The sequence below is a fragment of the Convolutriloba macropyga genome, chromosome 9, assembly GCF_964194025.1.
Source record: "Convolutriloba macropyga chromosome 9, txConMacr16.3, whole genome shotgun sequence".
NCBI lineage: Eukaryota > Metazoa > Xenacoelomorpha > Acoela > Convolutidae > Convolutriloba > Convolutriloba macropyga.
Genome location: NC_134476.1, coordinates 3,420,324 through 3,439,620, shown reverse-complemented (window position 1 = coordinate 3,439,620; position 19,297 = coordinate 3,420,324). Strand labels below are relative to the sequence as shown.

Sequence of the window (19,297 nt, the reverse complement as noted above, 5' to 3'; positions counted from 1 at the left end):
TAAAAAAGACAATAGGACTAATAAAATTGCTATAAACTTCATTTTACAGCAATTAAATGGAGTCTGAATATATTTCAAATGGAGAGCTGATGCCGACTAAAGCGGCCAAACCAACAGCAGACACTTCGAAACGTCACTGCGCACCTCGACGTATGAATAACTTGAAAAATTGAGAAGTTCTCAACTGATTAAAAGTGATTTCCTCCACTCCAACAAGATGATTTGCCTCGGACAGGACACCTAATTTTCCCGTCGTCGAGTTTGACCACAAAGGGCAGTTCAACTGTGCATCCTTAGGCGATCCCACGTTATAATTTGAATTCAAACATCAATTGTCAAGTAAATTGTTAAACTGTAAACTGTTAGAGAAAAGGCCTTGGTTTGGATGTCATTGTTCGTTAGTGAGGTAGAATCATTTTCACTGAGAAGACGAACATATCATAATTTTCAAACAAACAGATCTTAGAGAATTCGTTTTTGCTTTTCTTCAGGGTTGGACGTATTATAAATGACGCCGCGGATTTACTTAATGTCAACATGAATATTTTCAAGGATGGTTGCAAATCAAAAACCGCGGCACAGAATCTACTAATGGCAATGAGAAACAATAAATATGATTATGACTTACCTTTCACATGGCACCTGAGGTGTAAAATTAGTTTTTGTATAGCATGACTTTCTGTTCAAATGTTGCTTCTAATTTTGTAGCTCTTTCCACCTAAATTATGATTTTTATCATAATTCTGCCATTTTATCAACACTGTTTATACCATCAGAAGTTAATTGAAGTCATACTACTGACACTATGGGTAAAGTGAATGTTTTGCCTCCAATGAAACGTGCAAAACGGATATCTTCGTAGCTATTGAATTTCAACGATTAAATAGAAGTGAACATAAAAATTTACTCGTACAACTTTTTGTATTTAAATCAATTCCATTCAATAAATATCGATTATAATGTACACTATTAAATACTTTGTTAAGTACGTGAACGCTGAAACATTCAAGCTTATCAGATCTCAGAAACGTTTCAAATACAAGAAAAGGAGTCAGCCAAAATCAATCAAAGGTGATTCAGTTGCAACATTTTGGGGGACACTTTGAGGGGGCGCCGGCTGTACACCTGCAGACTCTGGCTGCATTTGTTGTGGCTGTTGCTGCTGCATCCCCCCTTGCATAAACTGTGGATTTTGAATAGAGCCAACGGGAGCTGCTGTCATAGACTGGTACTGTTGCATGTAATGTTGCTGATTAGGCAGGGCTCCCGGAATTCCACCTTGCATCGTCTGGTTCGGGATTGATGAGTACTGTCCAGGCTGCGGCTGTACTTGAGGAACGTTTCCAGTGCCTGGCATCATGTAAGGACCAGGTTGGCCTTGCACCGCAGGATTTGGTACCTGAGTGGGAATCGATCCCGCGCTCGCTGGTGGCAACGCTGCTCCCATTTGCTGCATGTTATAAGCGGCAGGCATTTGCTGCTGACCTTGATAGGGCATCATGTTAGGAGGAACAGCCGGATGTGCTTGTCCTTGATGCATTTGGACTGCTGGTGGGTTCAAGGAGCCATAAGGGGACGTTTGTTGCGGGATGCTTCCATACTGATGAGGCAGGGGTCCAGGCATCATTGGGGGTGCCTGGTGATAATGATAATGCTGTTGTTGCATTTGCAAATCAGCCATACTAGCCTGTTGATTCTGTCTTTCAGTTTCGAGTTGTTGCATTCTATGCAGCAAAAACTGCTGCTTCAGACCTCTTAACGCTTCCATTTTTTGCTGTCTTTGCAATTGCATTTGTCGCTCCTTTTCCAACCTTTCTTGTCTCAATTTTTCCTGATGGTCATCACGCATTGAATCTAAAGTCTCGCGAGTATCTTTCAGCAAGGAAAGCTGGTCCTGCTGACTTTCAAAGTGGTTCCGTTTCATTTCGTTAGTTGCAATTAGCTTCGCCAGCACAGGTTGCAAACTGGACAATTCCTGAAACGCGGACTGAACTGCAGAATCTTGACTGATATTTCGACCTCTGGTCATATTTGACCTCATTCTGTTTAGAAACATGTCCAACTTATGCTGGATCAAGTTGCAGGTTTCGTTCGATTCTTCTGCATTGGCGGTACCATTCATATATGGCATTTGATTGGATGTCACAGACCCCATTGACTCCATTCTCGGCATGGCATCGTTTCTAGACGGAGCGTTCACATTTACTGTTTTCGAATAATCGTTCTCAGGAACATTTTGCTGTTGTTGTTCTTGGCGCTTCTTTTCCCAATAGGACCTGTCCATGTACTTTGCCAGTTCGTCACTTTTTGGTTCCTCTGCCGCTTTTCCACTTGAGTCATAATTGCGTACTTTTGGGGACGAATCTCGTGACTTCTTTCCACCTAGATGAAGAATATTTCATAACGCATCTGATAAGACTAATTGATCACCTGTACACTTGCACTTGATTTCAGTCATAAACTACTCGGATCTTTTCAGTTTGTACCCCCCCCCCCCCCCCCAGTACCTTATGCAACTTATGGGGTGGGGGCGCAAACTCAAAAGATCCAACTACTCTAATTGAAACGGGGACATTCCCCTCATGAGCCCTGTGATTATCGAACCACTTCTAAGCTGAGTGGCAATATAACCCGTAACCACGTGTAACAGCACAGTGCGCAATTAAAATCGCATAGTCAAGGTTACAATATGCCCAAAAATGATCTCAAAATAGTGAGGCTAACTGGAGGCTGATTTGGAGGTGGTGGCTTCAGCCTCGCTCTGAGAAATGGCCAATGCGAGCTGCAGTTCTTCCTCTTCCTTCAGTTTCTCCTCTCGTGAGACAGGCGCTGGAGTCTGAGCCTCCTTAGCTAGGGAGCTCTTCAGGTACGCAGCCATCAGTTCATCGTCATCTAGAACAAAAAGACCCTAATAGATCTGATAGACACCACATCTGAGCAAACACACATACAAGTGAGCAAGTTTGAAACGTCGAACTTCAAAAATCAATTTAAGCGTCGACTGAACTTGCTCAATACGTTTTAAGCTAAAATTTTGCATTGATAACAGAGCCACACGTACGCTACACTAAAGAGGCACAAAAGCCAGAAAGCGGTCTTGATATTTCAGTCATGATTACGACACTATTAAGAGTAATTTTTCCCAAGACAAGATTACTCCCCAAGACAAGAGTAATTACCCCCAAGACAAATTTTGATTCGACAAAAATCTTTATTTAAAAACTGCAGCACAAAACTGAAGAACGATTTTTGATCACGCAAATAAGGATAATTCACTTAATGTCATTTTTAAAAAAAATAAGAGTAACTACTAAAAGCAGAATATGGAATATACTTCAAATTACATAAATTTTACCTGGTTTAGATCTATCTCCACTTCCCGTTTTCCGTTCAAAATATTGCTAAGCAAAAGCCCAAATGAACATATTAATGCCTTTTGTTGGCTGTCTAGCAGGTTTGAAAATCTGGCTATACGTAACAACAGCTTCCACTAAAAATTTTCGAAACAATAAAATTGAGGATAGCAGAACGGATAATGCAACAGTGTCAGACGCTCTTTTTAGTTCAGATATATGAAATGTCTCAGAGACAAAGAAGGTTGTTACCATTTGCAGATGGAGCGTCCATGTTGTTTGTCGAGTTGACAGTAGAACCAGCACTGGATGCGTTGTTAGATTGTTTGCCTGACAGAATATCAAAGCAAGAATCACAAACACGAACTTCTTTCTCAATGCCGAACTTTGGAATCGCTTTCACTTTTGAAGAGCATTTAGCACAGAATGACTGACCACAATGGCGACAGTGGTGTTGTCGCACAAATGTCGTGAATTCCGTACGACACCTGAAGTATAAAGAACGCGTGTTTATACAGCCTGCCGTCAGACACATTCGCGATCCAAATCTTGCGTTCCAGGTCAAAGGACAAATTTCACGCCTTGATGAGCATTGTATTTGGCATTGGAAGTGATTGGCATACGTCAATTCTCAGAGTTATTCTCATGTATTAATCAATTTCCTGACTGTCAAATGACTTATTTTTACGAAAAAAAAATTATCAAGCTACTTACAAATTTTAATTGGCTTCCTTCTAAGCGATGTAGAAAATAGGATGAGTAAAATCGACTAAAGTCGGTCAAAATCTTTTATTTACAATTTGACTTCAAAAAATTCAGCCTAATTTGTGTGTGGTAAACTTAGTCGTAAAATACATAAATATAATTGAAAACTGACAAAATGAGGTCTGCCAAACTTTTCCACGGTGTTGGAGGTTAGGCAAAGTAAGATTGGAACAATCCACCGATAGATACAGGCAAACAAAACCAATTTTTCTTCAAAACACTAAATTTTTTATTGTTAAAAATACATATCAAATTCTTGTTGAGGACAGTTGTGGTTATCCAATTAGTTGTATATAATGGATGACATTTCTAAACCTTTTTTTATAAAAAAATATAGCTTGTGCGAGTCCCAACCCCTCTCAAGTTTGACAAAAAATTTCAATGTAGTTAGAAAATAGGACCAGAAGCAATACTTTGGAGAAATTCAGTTACTGTTATCAAATATACGGTACAGTAAAAACTTTAACACATCAACTTACTTATCTATTAGAAAACAATAACAGATCTAAATGTACTTTTTCAAAACCAATTAACGATTCTTAACTGAAACTTGGAGCTCAACGAGAAAAAAATTTTTTCAAACAACTTCAAAAACACCAGGAAAAATGAATGCCGGAAAACAGCCGTCGTTTATTCCCATAACCAAGATTGAGATTGAAAGAGAAAAAACTAATGAAAAAATTGATTTCTGTAGACATTTTTAAAGTGCGAACTATTTTGATGTCGTGTTGTAGCTGAACATACCCCTGTTTCGTAGCGAGACGACACATGGGCTAGTATCAATGCCAATAAGCATTAGAGTGTTAACTATGGACAAAGTTCGAGTAATGGGCATCTAAAATTGGGCTTTATTGGTTTAACCAGTTTCTATCTCTGATTTCGTTTTTTGATAATGACTCTATCCATTTTGCATTGATTTGCTGAGCAACTGCTGTCTAAAAACACTTTTAGCAGAATAAGAGAAAAGTGAAACTAGCCTAGAGAAATCCAAAAGATTTCACGCAAAATGCTGAGCAAGCTGTGAACTGAGGTAAAGCGAAAAAAAATTGTATTCGACAAAAAAAAATTGCAGGACAAGTCATGACGAACAATTCAAAGAGCTCTCATTGACTTAGCAAAAAACTAGCACCATAAGGGACAATGAGTGAATTGTGAAAACCATTTCTAAAAAACTCAGATACAAAAGATTTAAAAAAATCAAAAAATCAATGTCGAAATGCTGCATTTGAACAAAAAACCACTAGCGAGAAATGGAAACTTGGTTCAAACAAGAGTAGGCCTAAAATGAACTATTATTGGATTGGAAAAACCATTTACAAAAAAATCCCAACCAAAAAATCGAAAAAAAAAGAGAAAGATCAAAGTGAAATTGCCGCATGTGAACAAAACACCACTAGCGAGGAAGCAAATTTTGGTTCGAACCGTTTTCTCACTCTAATTTCGCTTTCACTACTCCAATTTGACTTCAAAATCATGAAAATGTATGAACAGATCTTAAAAAAAGACAGCGCCCCAATACAATTCAAATTCTTTGAATTGTTTAAAAATTGGGAGCGCTATAATAGCCGGCTGAGAAGCTGAGGCGGCTATTAATCACGTTGCAAGCAACAAGCAATATTTGCAAACACGTTTTAAATCCAATTTTAAAATAGCACTAAATTCTCGCCTGTAAATGAGGCTTTCTAAGGAAAGTATAACCACAATTTGTTTTCATTCCCCTAATCACGGAACGAGATTAAAACTCACTATTATTTTGATTCCTCATTCTGTCAAAAAATTAATTTGTCGCAAGTTAATGTCAGTACAGCAACTCAGATGTAGAAATCTGCGTGGTCTATTCAAAAAAGGATGCTCTAATCAAACTAAAGACAATTTTCAAAACAATTTATGGAAAAAGCGAGAAAAGTGCAGACTCATCAGAAGTTCATTGTTTGAGAAATTTCTAATTAGACGAGAGCGCCCAAAAACTTAAATTCACATCAAGATAACACAAACGCATAAATCTGCGCTTACAAATAGCACGTAATATAAAACATAGCTGGCAGATTGCCAGAAAATAGCCGCAATAGATTCGTAGATCGGCAGTACAAAAAAACAGTAAAAAAGACAGACCAAAAAAACTCGTCATTTCATTGAAGGCTGATCTGTTATATTTTGATTAAAAATCTGTATAAGTTATTGCTGCCTCTATTAGCTGATCTCAAATTACCTTCATTTAGAGTGACACACACCCATTTGACCTTATCTCTTTGAATTAAAGTAAATAAAAGTCAATTTCAAAGTGAGGAAGTCATTTTTGAGAGTGAGGTAAGCCAAGTGTGACCGAAAATTTAATCACGCGCATGAACAAAAAACTCGCTCCACTAAGGGCGAAAAATGACGTCACACATGCAATTCAGTTGAAATTGCATGAACGAATGAACAAAAAGTGGCTGTGACGTCATATGGTCGTAACAAAAATCATGACGAAATAAAAAAAAACATAGCCGGAGAATTCCGGAAGCAACTCGAAGCGTCAAAACTTCGCTAACAAAACCTTAATTGCAGCGCAAGCCACTACCTTTTGTATTAAACCATTAACTCACTACCTTTCCAGGTCTGCTCTAAAAATTGGTGAAACTTAAACCACTGTCAACAAGAGAAACAAAATGCAGCAAAATTTTATATTATGGAAAACGTTTGGTAACGTTAAAAAATCCAAAATAACTAAGATGTTCAAAAACCTGATAGTCTGAAAAAGCTGGCAAGGTTATCAATAGCCCTCAAATAATTCATGGTTCTAATCCGAAAAAGATCGCGAAAGCAAACGGCAGATAATAATCTTCGAAACTAAGTTAAATCTTTTCAAAAAAGAAAGCTCAAATTTAAGAATCAGAAATCACCTACAATTACACTTCTAATCACTGCGATTAAAACAATAAACAACACACAAATACTGTTCCTTTTTGTACATAAGCTGGGCAACATGATTTCAAACTAAATCAAAAACAAAATTGATCATAGAAAAGACATAAGCAGCAGAATATCCAAAACAAAAAAACGTTTAAATTAACACCAAGGCTGGAAGAAAGCTGCAGTAAATAGTTATAAAGGTAAACTTTGGAAGAAGCTTGCTACCAAACTCTCAGTACTGCCTTTTGTTGAATGAAATCAATTGCACACCAAAGAAATGACGAAAATCTAAGAAAAAGCTGAAATCGTTCATTTTTTACAACTGAAAAAATCAATATATCGAAAATAAATTTAGCTGCCAGGACAAAACTAGAATGATACTCACTAGAATGAGAAGAATATGGGCACAATGTAAGGAACACCGTAACAAAAAGACTCTTGATTTTGAAAAAAATTCAAGAACGAATACATTTCATTGTTCAGCATTCAAGACAGAGAAAAGAAAACTAGTCATCCGATACAAAGATCTATCCTCCTGAAGAGACCAAAAAATAGGAAAAAGCAGAATTCATAAATAAGAAACATTGAAACATTTTGCAACAAAATTGGTCAAAGAACTTTTAAGTTAAGACTGCATTTATGAAAAAGTTTTAACTGTTTTCTAAAAACTTAAGCCCAAAAAATGATTGAATTTTTATTGAAACAAAATTAAAGTCCCTCATGTTACACCAAAAACTATTTCTAGCAATTACAACCAAAATACAAACGAAAAACTGACGAAAATCGGAAAAAAACTACCAAAATCGGATTAGCATATGTACAATTTTATGGAACAAAATTACATCGAGGTACAAAGAGGCGTTGAGTATAGGAGTTATCAAAGCGAAATTGCCATAATATCTGATTTTTGATAAAAAGACGGTTAAAAGATCCAAAAAAGCAGAAATTAAAAGAAAAAAGCCAAAAATTAACTAAAAAATCAAGAATTATGTGCCAATGTTCAACTTGAAACGCATTTTCAGGCTCTGCAAAACACTGTGGCATCAATTTCCGAGGTTGACATTTCAATATAGTACCGAATAAAATTTAGTTCTACAAGGAACCAAATTAAAAGCAAAAAAATTGGGCCACTTAGACAAAAAAACGGCTAAAAACGGTTATCTATATGTGCAATTCAGTCAAAAACTAATTTTCAAAGTCAAAAAGTCATTCACTAAACGCAGCGCATGATCAAAAAACTTCTCTCGCTTAGTGAAAATCTGTTCATCAAGACAGCTTTTCTCACTTTCGCTTTTAGGTCAAAATGCCGCGTGAACAAATCTACTGTAAAAAAAAACCGAGAAAACCAATACTCCTCTTCGAGTCGTAAAAAAACCAAGAGAAGGCCAATAATAGCCCCAGCTATCGCTGTGCGGCTATTAATCATATTATTGAGTCTAAGTATTTGCAAACACTGCGAAAATGGACTAGAAATGGGTTTAAACCAAAACCTCTTATTGCAATTACTATTCCTTCTTAACTGTTAATCAAGACTTCATCGACGTCTTAAGTTTAAGCGTATCATATCTTATGCCTAATTTAGATCTGTGTAACTTCAATTGATAATATTTCTTTTAGTAACAAAGAAAGATTGATAGCATGGCGTTACTTTCAAGCAGGGTCAACCTAAATGCGCAGAAGGGTATGAGGGGGGGGGGGGGGGGGGGGAGGAAGGAGGGAGAATTTTATGGTATTTGCCAGTCTCTCAATCCGTCCTTGCTATATACTTTTATATATTGTTGAAATCCGACGATGTCTTTTCTCATCTTCTGTTAGATGTTAGTCATTCTGTAAGATATCTTACATTCTATGTAAGCTATCAACTTCTATCCTAAGTTTTACCTTACATTTAACCATTCCTTGGACCTTATAAAAATCCCAGAAAAAAACTAACGGTTTGGAGTTTGAATAAACTTTAAATGGAAAGTATTTTTTCCAGAAGCAGGATTTTGAATGACTAAATATTTAACTATAACATTTGGTCATTTAAGTGAGTAACCTGTAGCACTGTTTGTCTTCTTTCCACTCGGGAGCACAGTCACTCACAAACATGTAGTCACTCTCATTCATACTCTCTGCAAAAGTGAAGTCTTCTCTCTTCATTGTATCGAAACAAGTCTTCACAAACGAGAACTTCGTGTTGTTCCTGAAGCGACAGTGGAAAAAGTTGATAGCCTCCATTGGATATTTACGTTTACACGAAAAACTAAACAATGCAATAATACCCAATTTGTTCCGTTTGATCTTTTCCGTGCCTTGAATATTAGCCTAAAGGAAACTTTAAATTAGCTGAAAGGAATATTAGCAGAAAAGGAGACATTAACCAATCAGATTTGAGAACGCACAAATTTTATTGCGCGAATTACATGATCGGTCGTGATATTTTGTTCAGTTGTGATAGATTCCCATCAAGTCCCATGGGCCGCTGAGGCATGGCCGTGGCCCGCGATGCATGGCCAAATGCGCTGGTTTCATGTGTAAGCCACTTAGATAATCACGCGTGCCACCTGTTTGCTTGCATCAATTATCTCAGCAATTAATTCATCTAATGGTCCTTTTTTTACGTCCGGCTAACTTTCACGTCGCCTAATATTTGTAGAAATTAAAATTCAGCTAAGGTGGTTCGGGGGCCTTAGCCTCTAACTTCTAGAAGTTTTGAAAAAATCTCCTAAGTATTGTTTTTCTCTAAGTTAGCCTTCTAGGCGACTTTAATTCTCTGAAAGACCTTCTGCCCTAACTAACTTATAAAGAAAAAACGGGCGAAATCCTGTACTTAGAAAAAGTTAGATTACACCAGCTAACTCCTAGTACTAAGGCCTACTGAGAAAATAATATCGAAAACAAGCCGAAATCTAACTACAAACTCTCTGTCTTACCAACAGAAAGGACAGACTTCACATACAAAATTAAATTGAAAAGAAGTTCTGAAAATCTACAAAAATCAAGCGGTATATATCCTCCGCCAAAGTAAATAATAGAGACATAATCAAGTCCGATTTATTTTTATAAACTAATCTTATGCGACAAAGTCCCAAAAAAATCACATGGTTGAATTAAGTTTACCCCAAATTTGGTAAGTAACCTCTAATTTGAGCTGAGAAATTTTAAGTCTCATTAAAGGTTCTAAATCCGCTCATTTTAGACGAAGTCAGAACTGTCATATATAATCAAGATCAATATTTGTTCAATAAACCGCTTAAACAGTTTTAACTTACTTAGTCATTGTTCTTTCATTATAATTTAATTCAAAACATTTGAGAAATAACCTAAGGTTAGTACTTTGCTATAATTTCTTAAGTTTTCTTAACTTTCTTAAGATATCTTAAGATAGAAATTCCATTTCTACACCACCCTCTCAGACTTCGAATAGTTACAAAAGTATAAAGCAAAAGAAAACACGAAAAATTATACACTGCACTTTAGTTAGAATCATTCGGAAAACAGTTGTCTCGGTAGTTTCTCTCCGTGTGTCTGTATTATTTCCAATGGTCAACAATCTACAGAACTCCAAATGTTTCAACGCATTGCCCAAACAAAGTCTTAGACTCTCCTCAGCACCACATTGTTGCTTTGTACATTGTAATTCTACTGAAGTATTCAACTCATTGGGTTACAGCCCGCATTTGGGAACTCTCCAATTGTGCCAAAAAGTGCGTTGAACCCCCTTTCGGTTTTGAGTGTCTGTTGTTCTGGTTCTTGGTTTAGGATGATTCTCTGACGATGTTGGTTAGCATAGTGAAGTAGATCCATGGTGAGCGCCTGTCCTGCCTTGCGTTGAGTGACATCGCCAATTTGTGTCATGTTTTTCGCTGGAAACAGCAATGCACGTGTTGGGAAGCAAACATAGTTAGCAGCGTATCATCCACTACAAATTTGCTTTGAATGTTGTCAACGTGCAAGAAAGATACTAACTCTCCTTGAAAAAATCTAACAGTATCAACGTACAAGTAGATTCGAACTTGCTTTACTGCAGAACTGAAAAAAAACTAAATTTTGCGCAACAAAGTACCAAATCTGCGATATATCTTTTTTAAGAATCTCCTAGTTACTTTATAATTATTGCCTATTAGTGGAGCGATCTCTGTAAAACCATCTATATTTTGTGGAGTAGCTATGCTGTTTTCTAAACTAAGGACAAACTCTAACTGCAAGACATTTTACATACAAATAAAGACTGCAAACTTACTACAGACCTTATTCCTGACTAAACCAAAGCTGGTACCGATAAATGTATATTTTTGAGAATTTAACTAGGCTCTTTTCTAATTCTCTATTCGATCTCTAAGTTTACACCAACTCTATCGAATAATCCTAAGAACTTAGAAAAATTGAAACAAAGGGAACACTATTACTGTTGAGAAATACGAAGATCGTCAATTAGCAAGATAAATTAGAATCAAGAGACTGGTTCGATAAAAACTACTATAAAAAATGTTCAACATAAGCGGTCAAAGATTCGCCCTTTGGATAACCGTGCCCGGACATCTATCGTTTTTCGGGGCGGCTAACCAATTATATAAGTCGATGACTGATATAAACAGGGAATCTATGCTTTTGCTATGATGACAACTTTTAGATCAATTCTTAAACACGTTAACTCATCGCTGAAAAGCACAGGAAAAGAGTATAAGAAAACGAAACAAGACTATATGCGAAAAACCATTCATTTATTCGTTACAAAAACCAACAATAATCTTAACATCTCTCCCTTTCACTAATCCCTCACTAAAAGACTGATCCCAACTCTGTCGCCAATGTAGAAAATAAAATTCAGCTAAGGTGGTTCGGGGGCCTTAGCCTCTAACTTCCAACAAGTTTTGAAAAAACTTCCTAAGTAATGTTTTTCTCTAAGTTAGCCTTCTAGGCGACTTTAATTCTCTTAAAGACCTTCTGCCCTAACTAACTTATAAAGAAAAACGGGCACAATCCTATACTTAGAAAAACTTAGATTACACCAGCTAACTCCCAGTACTTAAACCTTCTGAGAAAATTATATCAAAAAGAAGCCAAAATCTAACTACGAACTCTGAGAGACTTCACATACAAAATTAAATTGAAAAGAAGCTGTGGAAATCAACAAAAATCAAGCGGTATATATACTCCGCAAAAGTAAATAATAGAGATATAATCAAGGCCAATTTCTTTTTATAAACTAATCTTATGCAAAAAAGTCCCAAAAAATCACATAGTTGAATTTAGTTTACCCCCAATTTGGTAAGTAACCTCTAATTTGAGCTGAGAAATTTCAAATTTCATTAAAGGTTCTAAATCCGCTCAGTTTAGACAAAGTCAGAACTGTCATTACTAATCAAAATCAATATTTGTTCAATAAACAGCTTAAACAGTTCTAACTTACTTAACCATTATTCTTTCATTATAATTTAATTCAAAACTTTTGAGAAATAACCTAAGGTTAGTACTTTGCTATAATTTCTTAAGTTTTCTTAACTTTCTTAAGATATCTTAAGATAGAAATTCCATTTCAACAATATTCAGGACAACAATAAAGACACCAAAAATAGACCGCGAGAGAGAAATGTCTCCATTTTAATTAATTGGCGAGATGATACACTTTGATTAAGAATCTACTACTAGCTGCCCTATACTAGCCTGTACTAGCCAAGCCTCTACAAGCTGCCCTCAAATCAACTTTAACTGAAGCAACCTACACTCAGTTAGCCTTATCTCCTTGAATTCTGGTAAAGGTCATTTTTGATAGTGAGGAAAGTCATTTTTGAGAGTGATTAAGCCGCGTGTGACCAAAAACTCGATCAAGAAAATGAACGGAGAAATCGCTCCACTATGAGTAAAAAAATGACGTGACCCACACAATTCAGTACGAATTCAACGAATGAATAGCAGATTTGAAGTGATTGTGACGTCATATGATTAAAACAAAACTCTTGACGAAATGAAAAAAAAACAAAGCAGGTCCAATGCTGAATTAAATTCCAAAACATTGAATTAACTAATTACTGATCATCACATTTTCACAGCAACATCAATCTTGGTCAGTCAAAGAAGCACATGACTTAAGGTGAATCATTAAACAAAACAGTTTTGAAATAATTATGTTTCCAATGACTAGTGTTCTTGAAATTACAGACAATAACAACACTTTATATAACTTTGACTGCATTTTTAGAAAACGTACACCATAACAACCTTTCCACAGCCAATGCAAGAAACTAAAAGCGCAAAGACAAATTTGGCAAACGTCAAAATCTTTTTGAAAATTAGTGTCCTCAAAAAAAGCTACGTAACAAAATCTTCAACCACAGCATAGCATTCAATTTCAGATTGAGTCCAAAAGCATCTTTTTAATTAATATATTAGGTGGAAAAGGACAAAAGCACACAAAATGAAAACAAAATTCAAAAATGTCAAAAAACATCGGACAGAATTCCAAAACTCACCATTTATTGGAAACAGAGTGTCAAACACACGAAAAACACTGGTATGTTGTCAAACCATAATCAGTTATTATTAATTATTTGTGCCTCATTATCATGCGGCGAGACGTACCATTAATGAGATTAATTGACAAAACTCATAAAAACCACTGGCTAAAAAATTGAATCCTTAAATATGTTCATTTATGATTCATTATAAAGCAATGAGATCTGGCTCTAATGAGACTAATTGATAAGACAACACAATAAGCAACGACTAAAGAGCAAACCCCAAAAATTCACTAATATGTTTTAAAACAATTTTGTTTAAGTCATAAACATATAGCTATGAACTGAAAGTCTATAAGGAAAAAGCCCTAAAAGAGCTTTCTCAAAATTGATATTAAAAATCAAAAACTCAAGACTAAAACTCAAGAATTAGGGCATATAAGTTTGGCACTACTTAGATGCACACTATTGATCTTTAACTAGTAAATGTTAATAAGACTTAAAGTTCCATAAGTGAGTTCAGAAGTCATTTTTTAGTGAGGTAAGTCACGCAATTGACCTAAAAGCAGAAATGACGTCACGCACACAAATTTTAACTGCAATGCAGTATAAATCACTGAATTCAATGAAAAAGTCAATTCCAAGAAGTCAGGTCGTAAGGATCATCGATGGAGACGACGAATTAAAAAACATAGCAGGACAAGTCCTGAAGTACAATTCAAAGAATTTTCAACGACCACAAACAATAAACTAGAACTAGAACATACTATGAGTGGATTGGGAAAACCATTTCTAAGAAAAATCAGATCAAAAAAATTTAAAAAAAAAAACAAAAATCAATGTCAAAATGCCGCATGTGAACAAAAAAACACTTCCGATAAATGGAAATTTGGTTCAAACAAAAGAGTAGGCCTCGAATGAACTATAATTGGATTGGGAAAACCATTTACAATAAAATCCGATCCAAAAAATCGAAAAAAAACAGTAATAAGTCAAAGTGAAATTGCCGCATGTGAACAAAAAACCACTAGCGAGGAAGCAAATTTTTGTTCAAACCGTTTTCTCACTGTACTTTAAAATTAGAGCGAAAAAATTTCACGCCGCAAAAACCACTCGCTTTTTCGCTCCACTTCCTGTTTCGGCGTGACCAAAATCACTACTCCCATTTGACTTCAAAAATCAGGAAAAAAAAGACAGCGCCCCAATACAATTCAAATTTTTTGAATTGTAAAAAACACCACGATGACGCCAATAATAGCCGCTATCGCTTCGCTGCTATTAATCACAGAAAACAGAAGAAATTGCCACACTAAAATAATTACTCTCATCAACGGAACAGCCTTAATGATCACAATAAAGTTATTCGCCTGTTAAATTTGCCAATTCAACCCCTAATGAACAAATTTTCATAGAAAAACGTCGTTTTCTAATTTTTGTCGTTGCAAGAAATCAATACACTAAACAAACCTGAATGCCCGCTCCCACGCTTGTATTAGGGCGCAAATTTTGCTTCTAATAGGCAGCTCAGACTTCACAGCCAGAGCGTGCAAATTCTCCAGGAATAACGGAGTCAGTAATTCCTCATGGAACTTAGCACCACAATTCTTCATGCATGACTCTGCAACAGACAGAGCGAACAGACATACGTTCGAGTTCTTGTCCATAACCTGAAACCAATAAACATTTATTTATGAAACATTACTTCATACATGCATTAATTGTTCCAACATTTTTGAAGAAAATGAGGAATATAATATATATATTATTATTGACAAGTTGATTTTTCTCTTAAGTTAACAACGCGTTTACGCATTTTGGAAACAACAACCCTCTCGAAGAGAATTTACTTAAAAAATCCGACCAATGTCGGCCGAACTGCTTAACAAACGACTGGTGAGCGCTTGGCTTCATCAGTAACTAGCTACGGTTTAGGGATGCTAATTTTGGCTTAATTTCAGTGGGTGAGATGGAGGGTCAAACTTTAAGAACAGCCCTTCACACCATCAGCAGACGGTTTCTTTGAATCGCATACTTGGAGACTAATGAGCTAAAACGCTCTAAGAGGGCTTAATGCGTTGACACCCGGACTCCCAGCCCACCAATTTTCTCCAGTAAAGATTATTGTTTTGTCCATTTTTGAATGATTCGCCAGTTCAAGTTCATTAATTCTTAATACTTTGTTGTTTTTAATTTTCATAAACTGGATACGGTTAAAACTTTATTACGGCCCTCTGATTGACATATTTGGAAAACCTTGAGTCAATGTAACCAGATACAACACAATTGGGAGCTAAAACATAACCAACTAAACGTCGGAAAAATTGCTCTCGAACAACTAGTGGGAGCTCTAATCAATTGCAGCCTGCTTCAGTCGAGCAGGGGGAGAGGGACTAAATGGGACTAAGAAGTTCAATAGTGGGCTTCAAATAACCACATTAGAGGTTAACATATACCACTATTAAGATTTAAAGTGAAAATAGCACCAGTTTGGGCGCACTTTTCATTTGACCCTTAGTATTAAATTGCCGCCAGTTGAGTTCAGCTGCTTCAAATTTTTATTGAGAGAGAATTTTAGATCACACAAAACGCAAAAAGTCAAGGGCGTAAAAGTCATTCGAAAAGTCAAAACGGTCAAGCGAAAATTTTGCATAAAAAAGACACGTTTACATTAATTGCTTCTCTACGAGGGCAGTTAATCAGATAGCCCTTGCATTTGAATGTTGAGAGAGAGAGAGAGAGAGAGAGAGAGAGTAACCAGATTTAGGTCGTGCATAAGATAAGCTTGACAAGAAACTCGTTCGACGTAAAATTAGCTAGAGAAGAGCGCTTGAGGTATAAGAAAGGAGAATAAAATGGTTGCCCATTTGCTCGCTAGAATTTTTATCGTAAACTTTAAACTGACTAGATAGTAAAAAAACGATAGCTATTTATTTGTAATCTAAGTATCCAACAGATTAATCTTGAGTTAGTATTGCCAAATTTTATAAAAAAAATTTATGCCATATTTTATTTAAGGAAAAATCTAAGGCGAGCTTTTCTTTATCCAAAATTTGTAGTAAAATTAAGTTTTTTTGCTGATTTTGTACTTTTTCATTGGGTAAAAATTGGGCTTACAACTTCTGAAACTTTGGGTAAAAATTGGGCTTACAACTTCTGAAACTTTCATAAACTATGAAATTTTTGAGGCATTTGAGATTTATCAAATGGTCGATTGCAGTTTTGTCGATTTTTTTGCTAACTTCGATCAATCAACTTGCCATATTTCAGTAATCACTTGCAATATTTCCAGTAAATTAACCCTATATCAACAAATAACGCTGTTTTCTGGATTAATATTGTTTTTCAGTACATTGGTTGAAAACGGGAAGATGCTAAACCAGCAATTTAACAAATCTGCGAGATATTTCCTCGACCAGGAGAGATTTGAATAATTTTTGGTCGCTAGGTATCAAATTAATTTTTAAAATTGTACCAATACTATTTGAAACTAAACTTTAAATTGTAGATAAAAAGGATCTCAAGTCAAAAAATCAATTGTCTCAGATGTTTTGGTACCACTAGAAAATTATGTGAGAAATTATAATGTGAGCAAACTGAGGTTAGGTTAATTTTGATATACTGTTTACAAATATGATTTTATTCCTTTTTAACAAAAATTTAAAATTTCAATTGCAGCTGTAGAAAAAAGAACAATTTTTAATCCAAAAAATAATTTTTGGGCACGTTATTGGTTCCAACAAAACAAATCTGGCTTTAAAGCAAATAAAAAAAATTAAATCAGAGTATCATGGGGTTTAAATGTTCAAAAACCTCTTTTTTCATTCTATTCATATTCTATGATAAACAGCAATTGTGGAATCCACGTAGTAAACAATGCCAAATCTACTGATCAGTAGTAAGTTTGAACATTTTGGTTTCAATTCGTCAATCGATCTTATAATTTTTTATAGTTAGAACAGAAAAACATTTTTTTTCAAAACTTTGTTTTCTCTTTTCCTATCAAAACCTTATTAACTTAATTGCATTTTAAGTAAAAATGAAATCAAACCAACAAATTTTGTTTCCATTGTTGTCTTCACTTGAAAACAACATTACTCGTAAAAAAAATCAAAAATATCAAAGAAGTTTTTAAGGTTAATCAATTTTCTTCCATACACAGTTTTTTTTAGCAAATATAACACAAAATACTACCATTCAAAGCTACTCAACGCTTCTGCACTGTAACGCCTCGATGTGATGGTCTTCAAAATCAATTGTTAAAGACATGAAAAAGCATCAATTTTTCGCTTTTGCGAGTTATCGTTGTAATCTTTCGGTGTTCTGATGATCAGTAAAAATCAATTGTTATAGACATGAGAAAGCATCAATTTTTCGCTTTTGCGAGTTATCGTTGTCATCTTTTGGTGTTCTGATGATCAGGAACTGCAAATTTTGCGCCAGAAGCAAGCTAATTACTTAATTGAGTTTCCTTGAAAGAGGGCCCTTGGATTCAGCAAAGACTTGAAAGATTTTAGTTCCTTAAAAAAACTGACAGAAGATCATTTCGTAATAATTAAGTTAGGTCTCAATTTTTGATACAGAAGCAATTATCATTGTTTGCTTTTAACAAAGATTATTTATGTGCGTGGTTTTGCTACTGTCTATCCCAAATCATCCGTCAGTTTCAGGAATTTAATTCTTTACCGAGTATGATATCTGCTCAACTAGATTTTATTAGCGAGCTGGTAGTATTTTACCAAAATTTGTACGCAATGAGCGAGCATCTGTACCATGCAATTAGGGAAACATTACATATTTACTTGCATATATCTCATGTTAGAATTTTCTGCTTCTAAGAAGACAAATTTTTCATTTTGTTTTTTATAGAAAAGACCACGACTAAAAACCGATCAACAGAAATTTAAATATTTTCTTTGGCTTACTCCGATGCCTCTGATTGATGTCTTCAATTTAGCATTTTTGAGACTTTTTCGGGGCATTCTAGTTGCAGACAAAAAGACACTTTCAAAGATATTTTTCAAAAGTATTGTCAATTCTCAAATTTGAGCACACTATCTATGATACAATTGATGAATTTTTCAAATCCAACTTTATCTGTTTCCTGAGTTCTCACTCAACTTTTGTTCTTATTTCAGTTAGAGTTTACAAAATTCAGTTGTAGAAAAAAAAGTTTGAGCAATATGACGGCCATGAAAATTTAGTCTTTTGCCATTTGTCTTCTTTTTAAATTTTTCAAAGATTCTCTGAGTAGTATTGAATTTTTCGAACAATTAAAGGCACTAGTTTCCACCCGTTTCTACATGCCTATTATTCTGAAAAACCTTGAAAATTCTTTGCTGATCAGGATAATCAGAATTTGTTGGACACAATATTTCAAAGTTGAGTTCTCAAAGTTCTACTTGAAGTTGAAGAGCGTGTCAGTTTCAAATGCCCATAAATTATACTACTCAAACGCTGAAAAACTTCTCCATTGATTTCGAAGTTTAATGGATGAGCGGGATCGGAATATGTGTCAACGCACGCAAACTACCTAGACTCCTTTTCTTGTATCTATGTTGGGCTTCAGGGCGAGCCGATCTTCGGGAATTTATTCCTTTGCATGACCGGTTTAGGAAGTTACTTTAAACTAACAAAGACAAGGTTTTAAGCCGTAATAATGAGCAAAAACGAATGTGACCATTTTTGTTTCAATTCGTGACTGCAAGGGGTCAGTATGGAAAGTGAAGAAAAAATCAAATTGAAAAATAACACTTATAGACAAAATACGCATTTGAACCACATAAATAAGGACTCAAATTGCATGAGCAAGATGGCTTGGAGGGATCAGGGGTCAGACCGTTCACAAGG

At 35.4% G+C, this 19,297-nt stretch overlaps 1 protein-coding gene across 2 annotated transcripts in view; it reads right to left on the bottom strand.

Moving 5' to 3' along the window:
* Positions 1 to 890: 890 nt before the first annotated feature.
* The window catches only part of LOC142345565 (hepatocyte growth factor-regulated tyrosine kinase substrate-like), a 99,828-nt gene continuing 81,421 nt past the window's right edge, over positions 891 to 19,297 (bottom strand). For both annotated transcript variants that reach the window (XM_075397663.1, XM_075397662.1), the window contains exons 4-8: positions 14,918 to 15,117; positions 9,049 to 9,195; positions 3,606 to 3,841; positions 2,725 to 2,892; positions 891 to 2,382 (exon numbers count right to left, since the gene is read on the bottom strand). In XM_075397663.1, the coding sequence (XP_075253778.1) occupies positions 1,052 to 2,382; positions 2,725 to 2,892; positions 3,606 to 3,841; positions 9,049 to 9,195; positions 14,918 to 15,117 (2,082 nt within the window). In that variant the 3' untranslated portion in view covers positions 891 to 1,051. The remainder of the gene's footprint in view (positions 2,383 to 2,724; positions 2,893 to 3,605; positions 3,842 to 9,048; positions 9,196 to 14,917; positions 15,118 to 19,297) is intronic.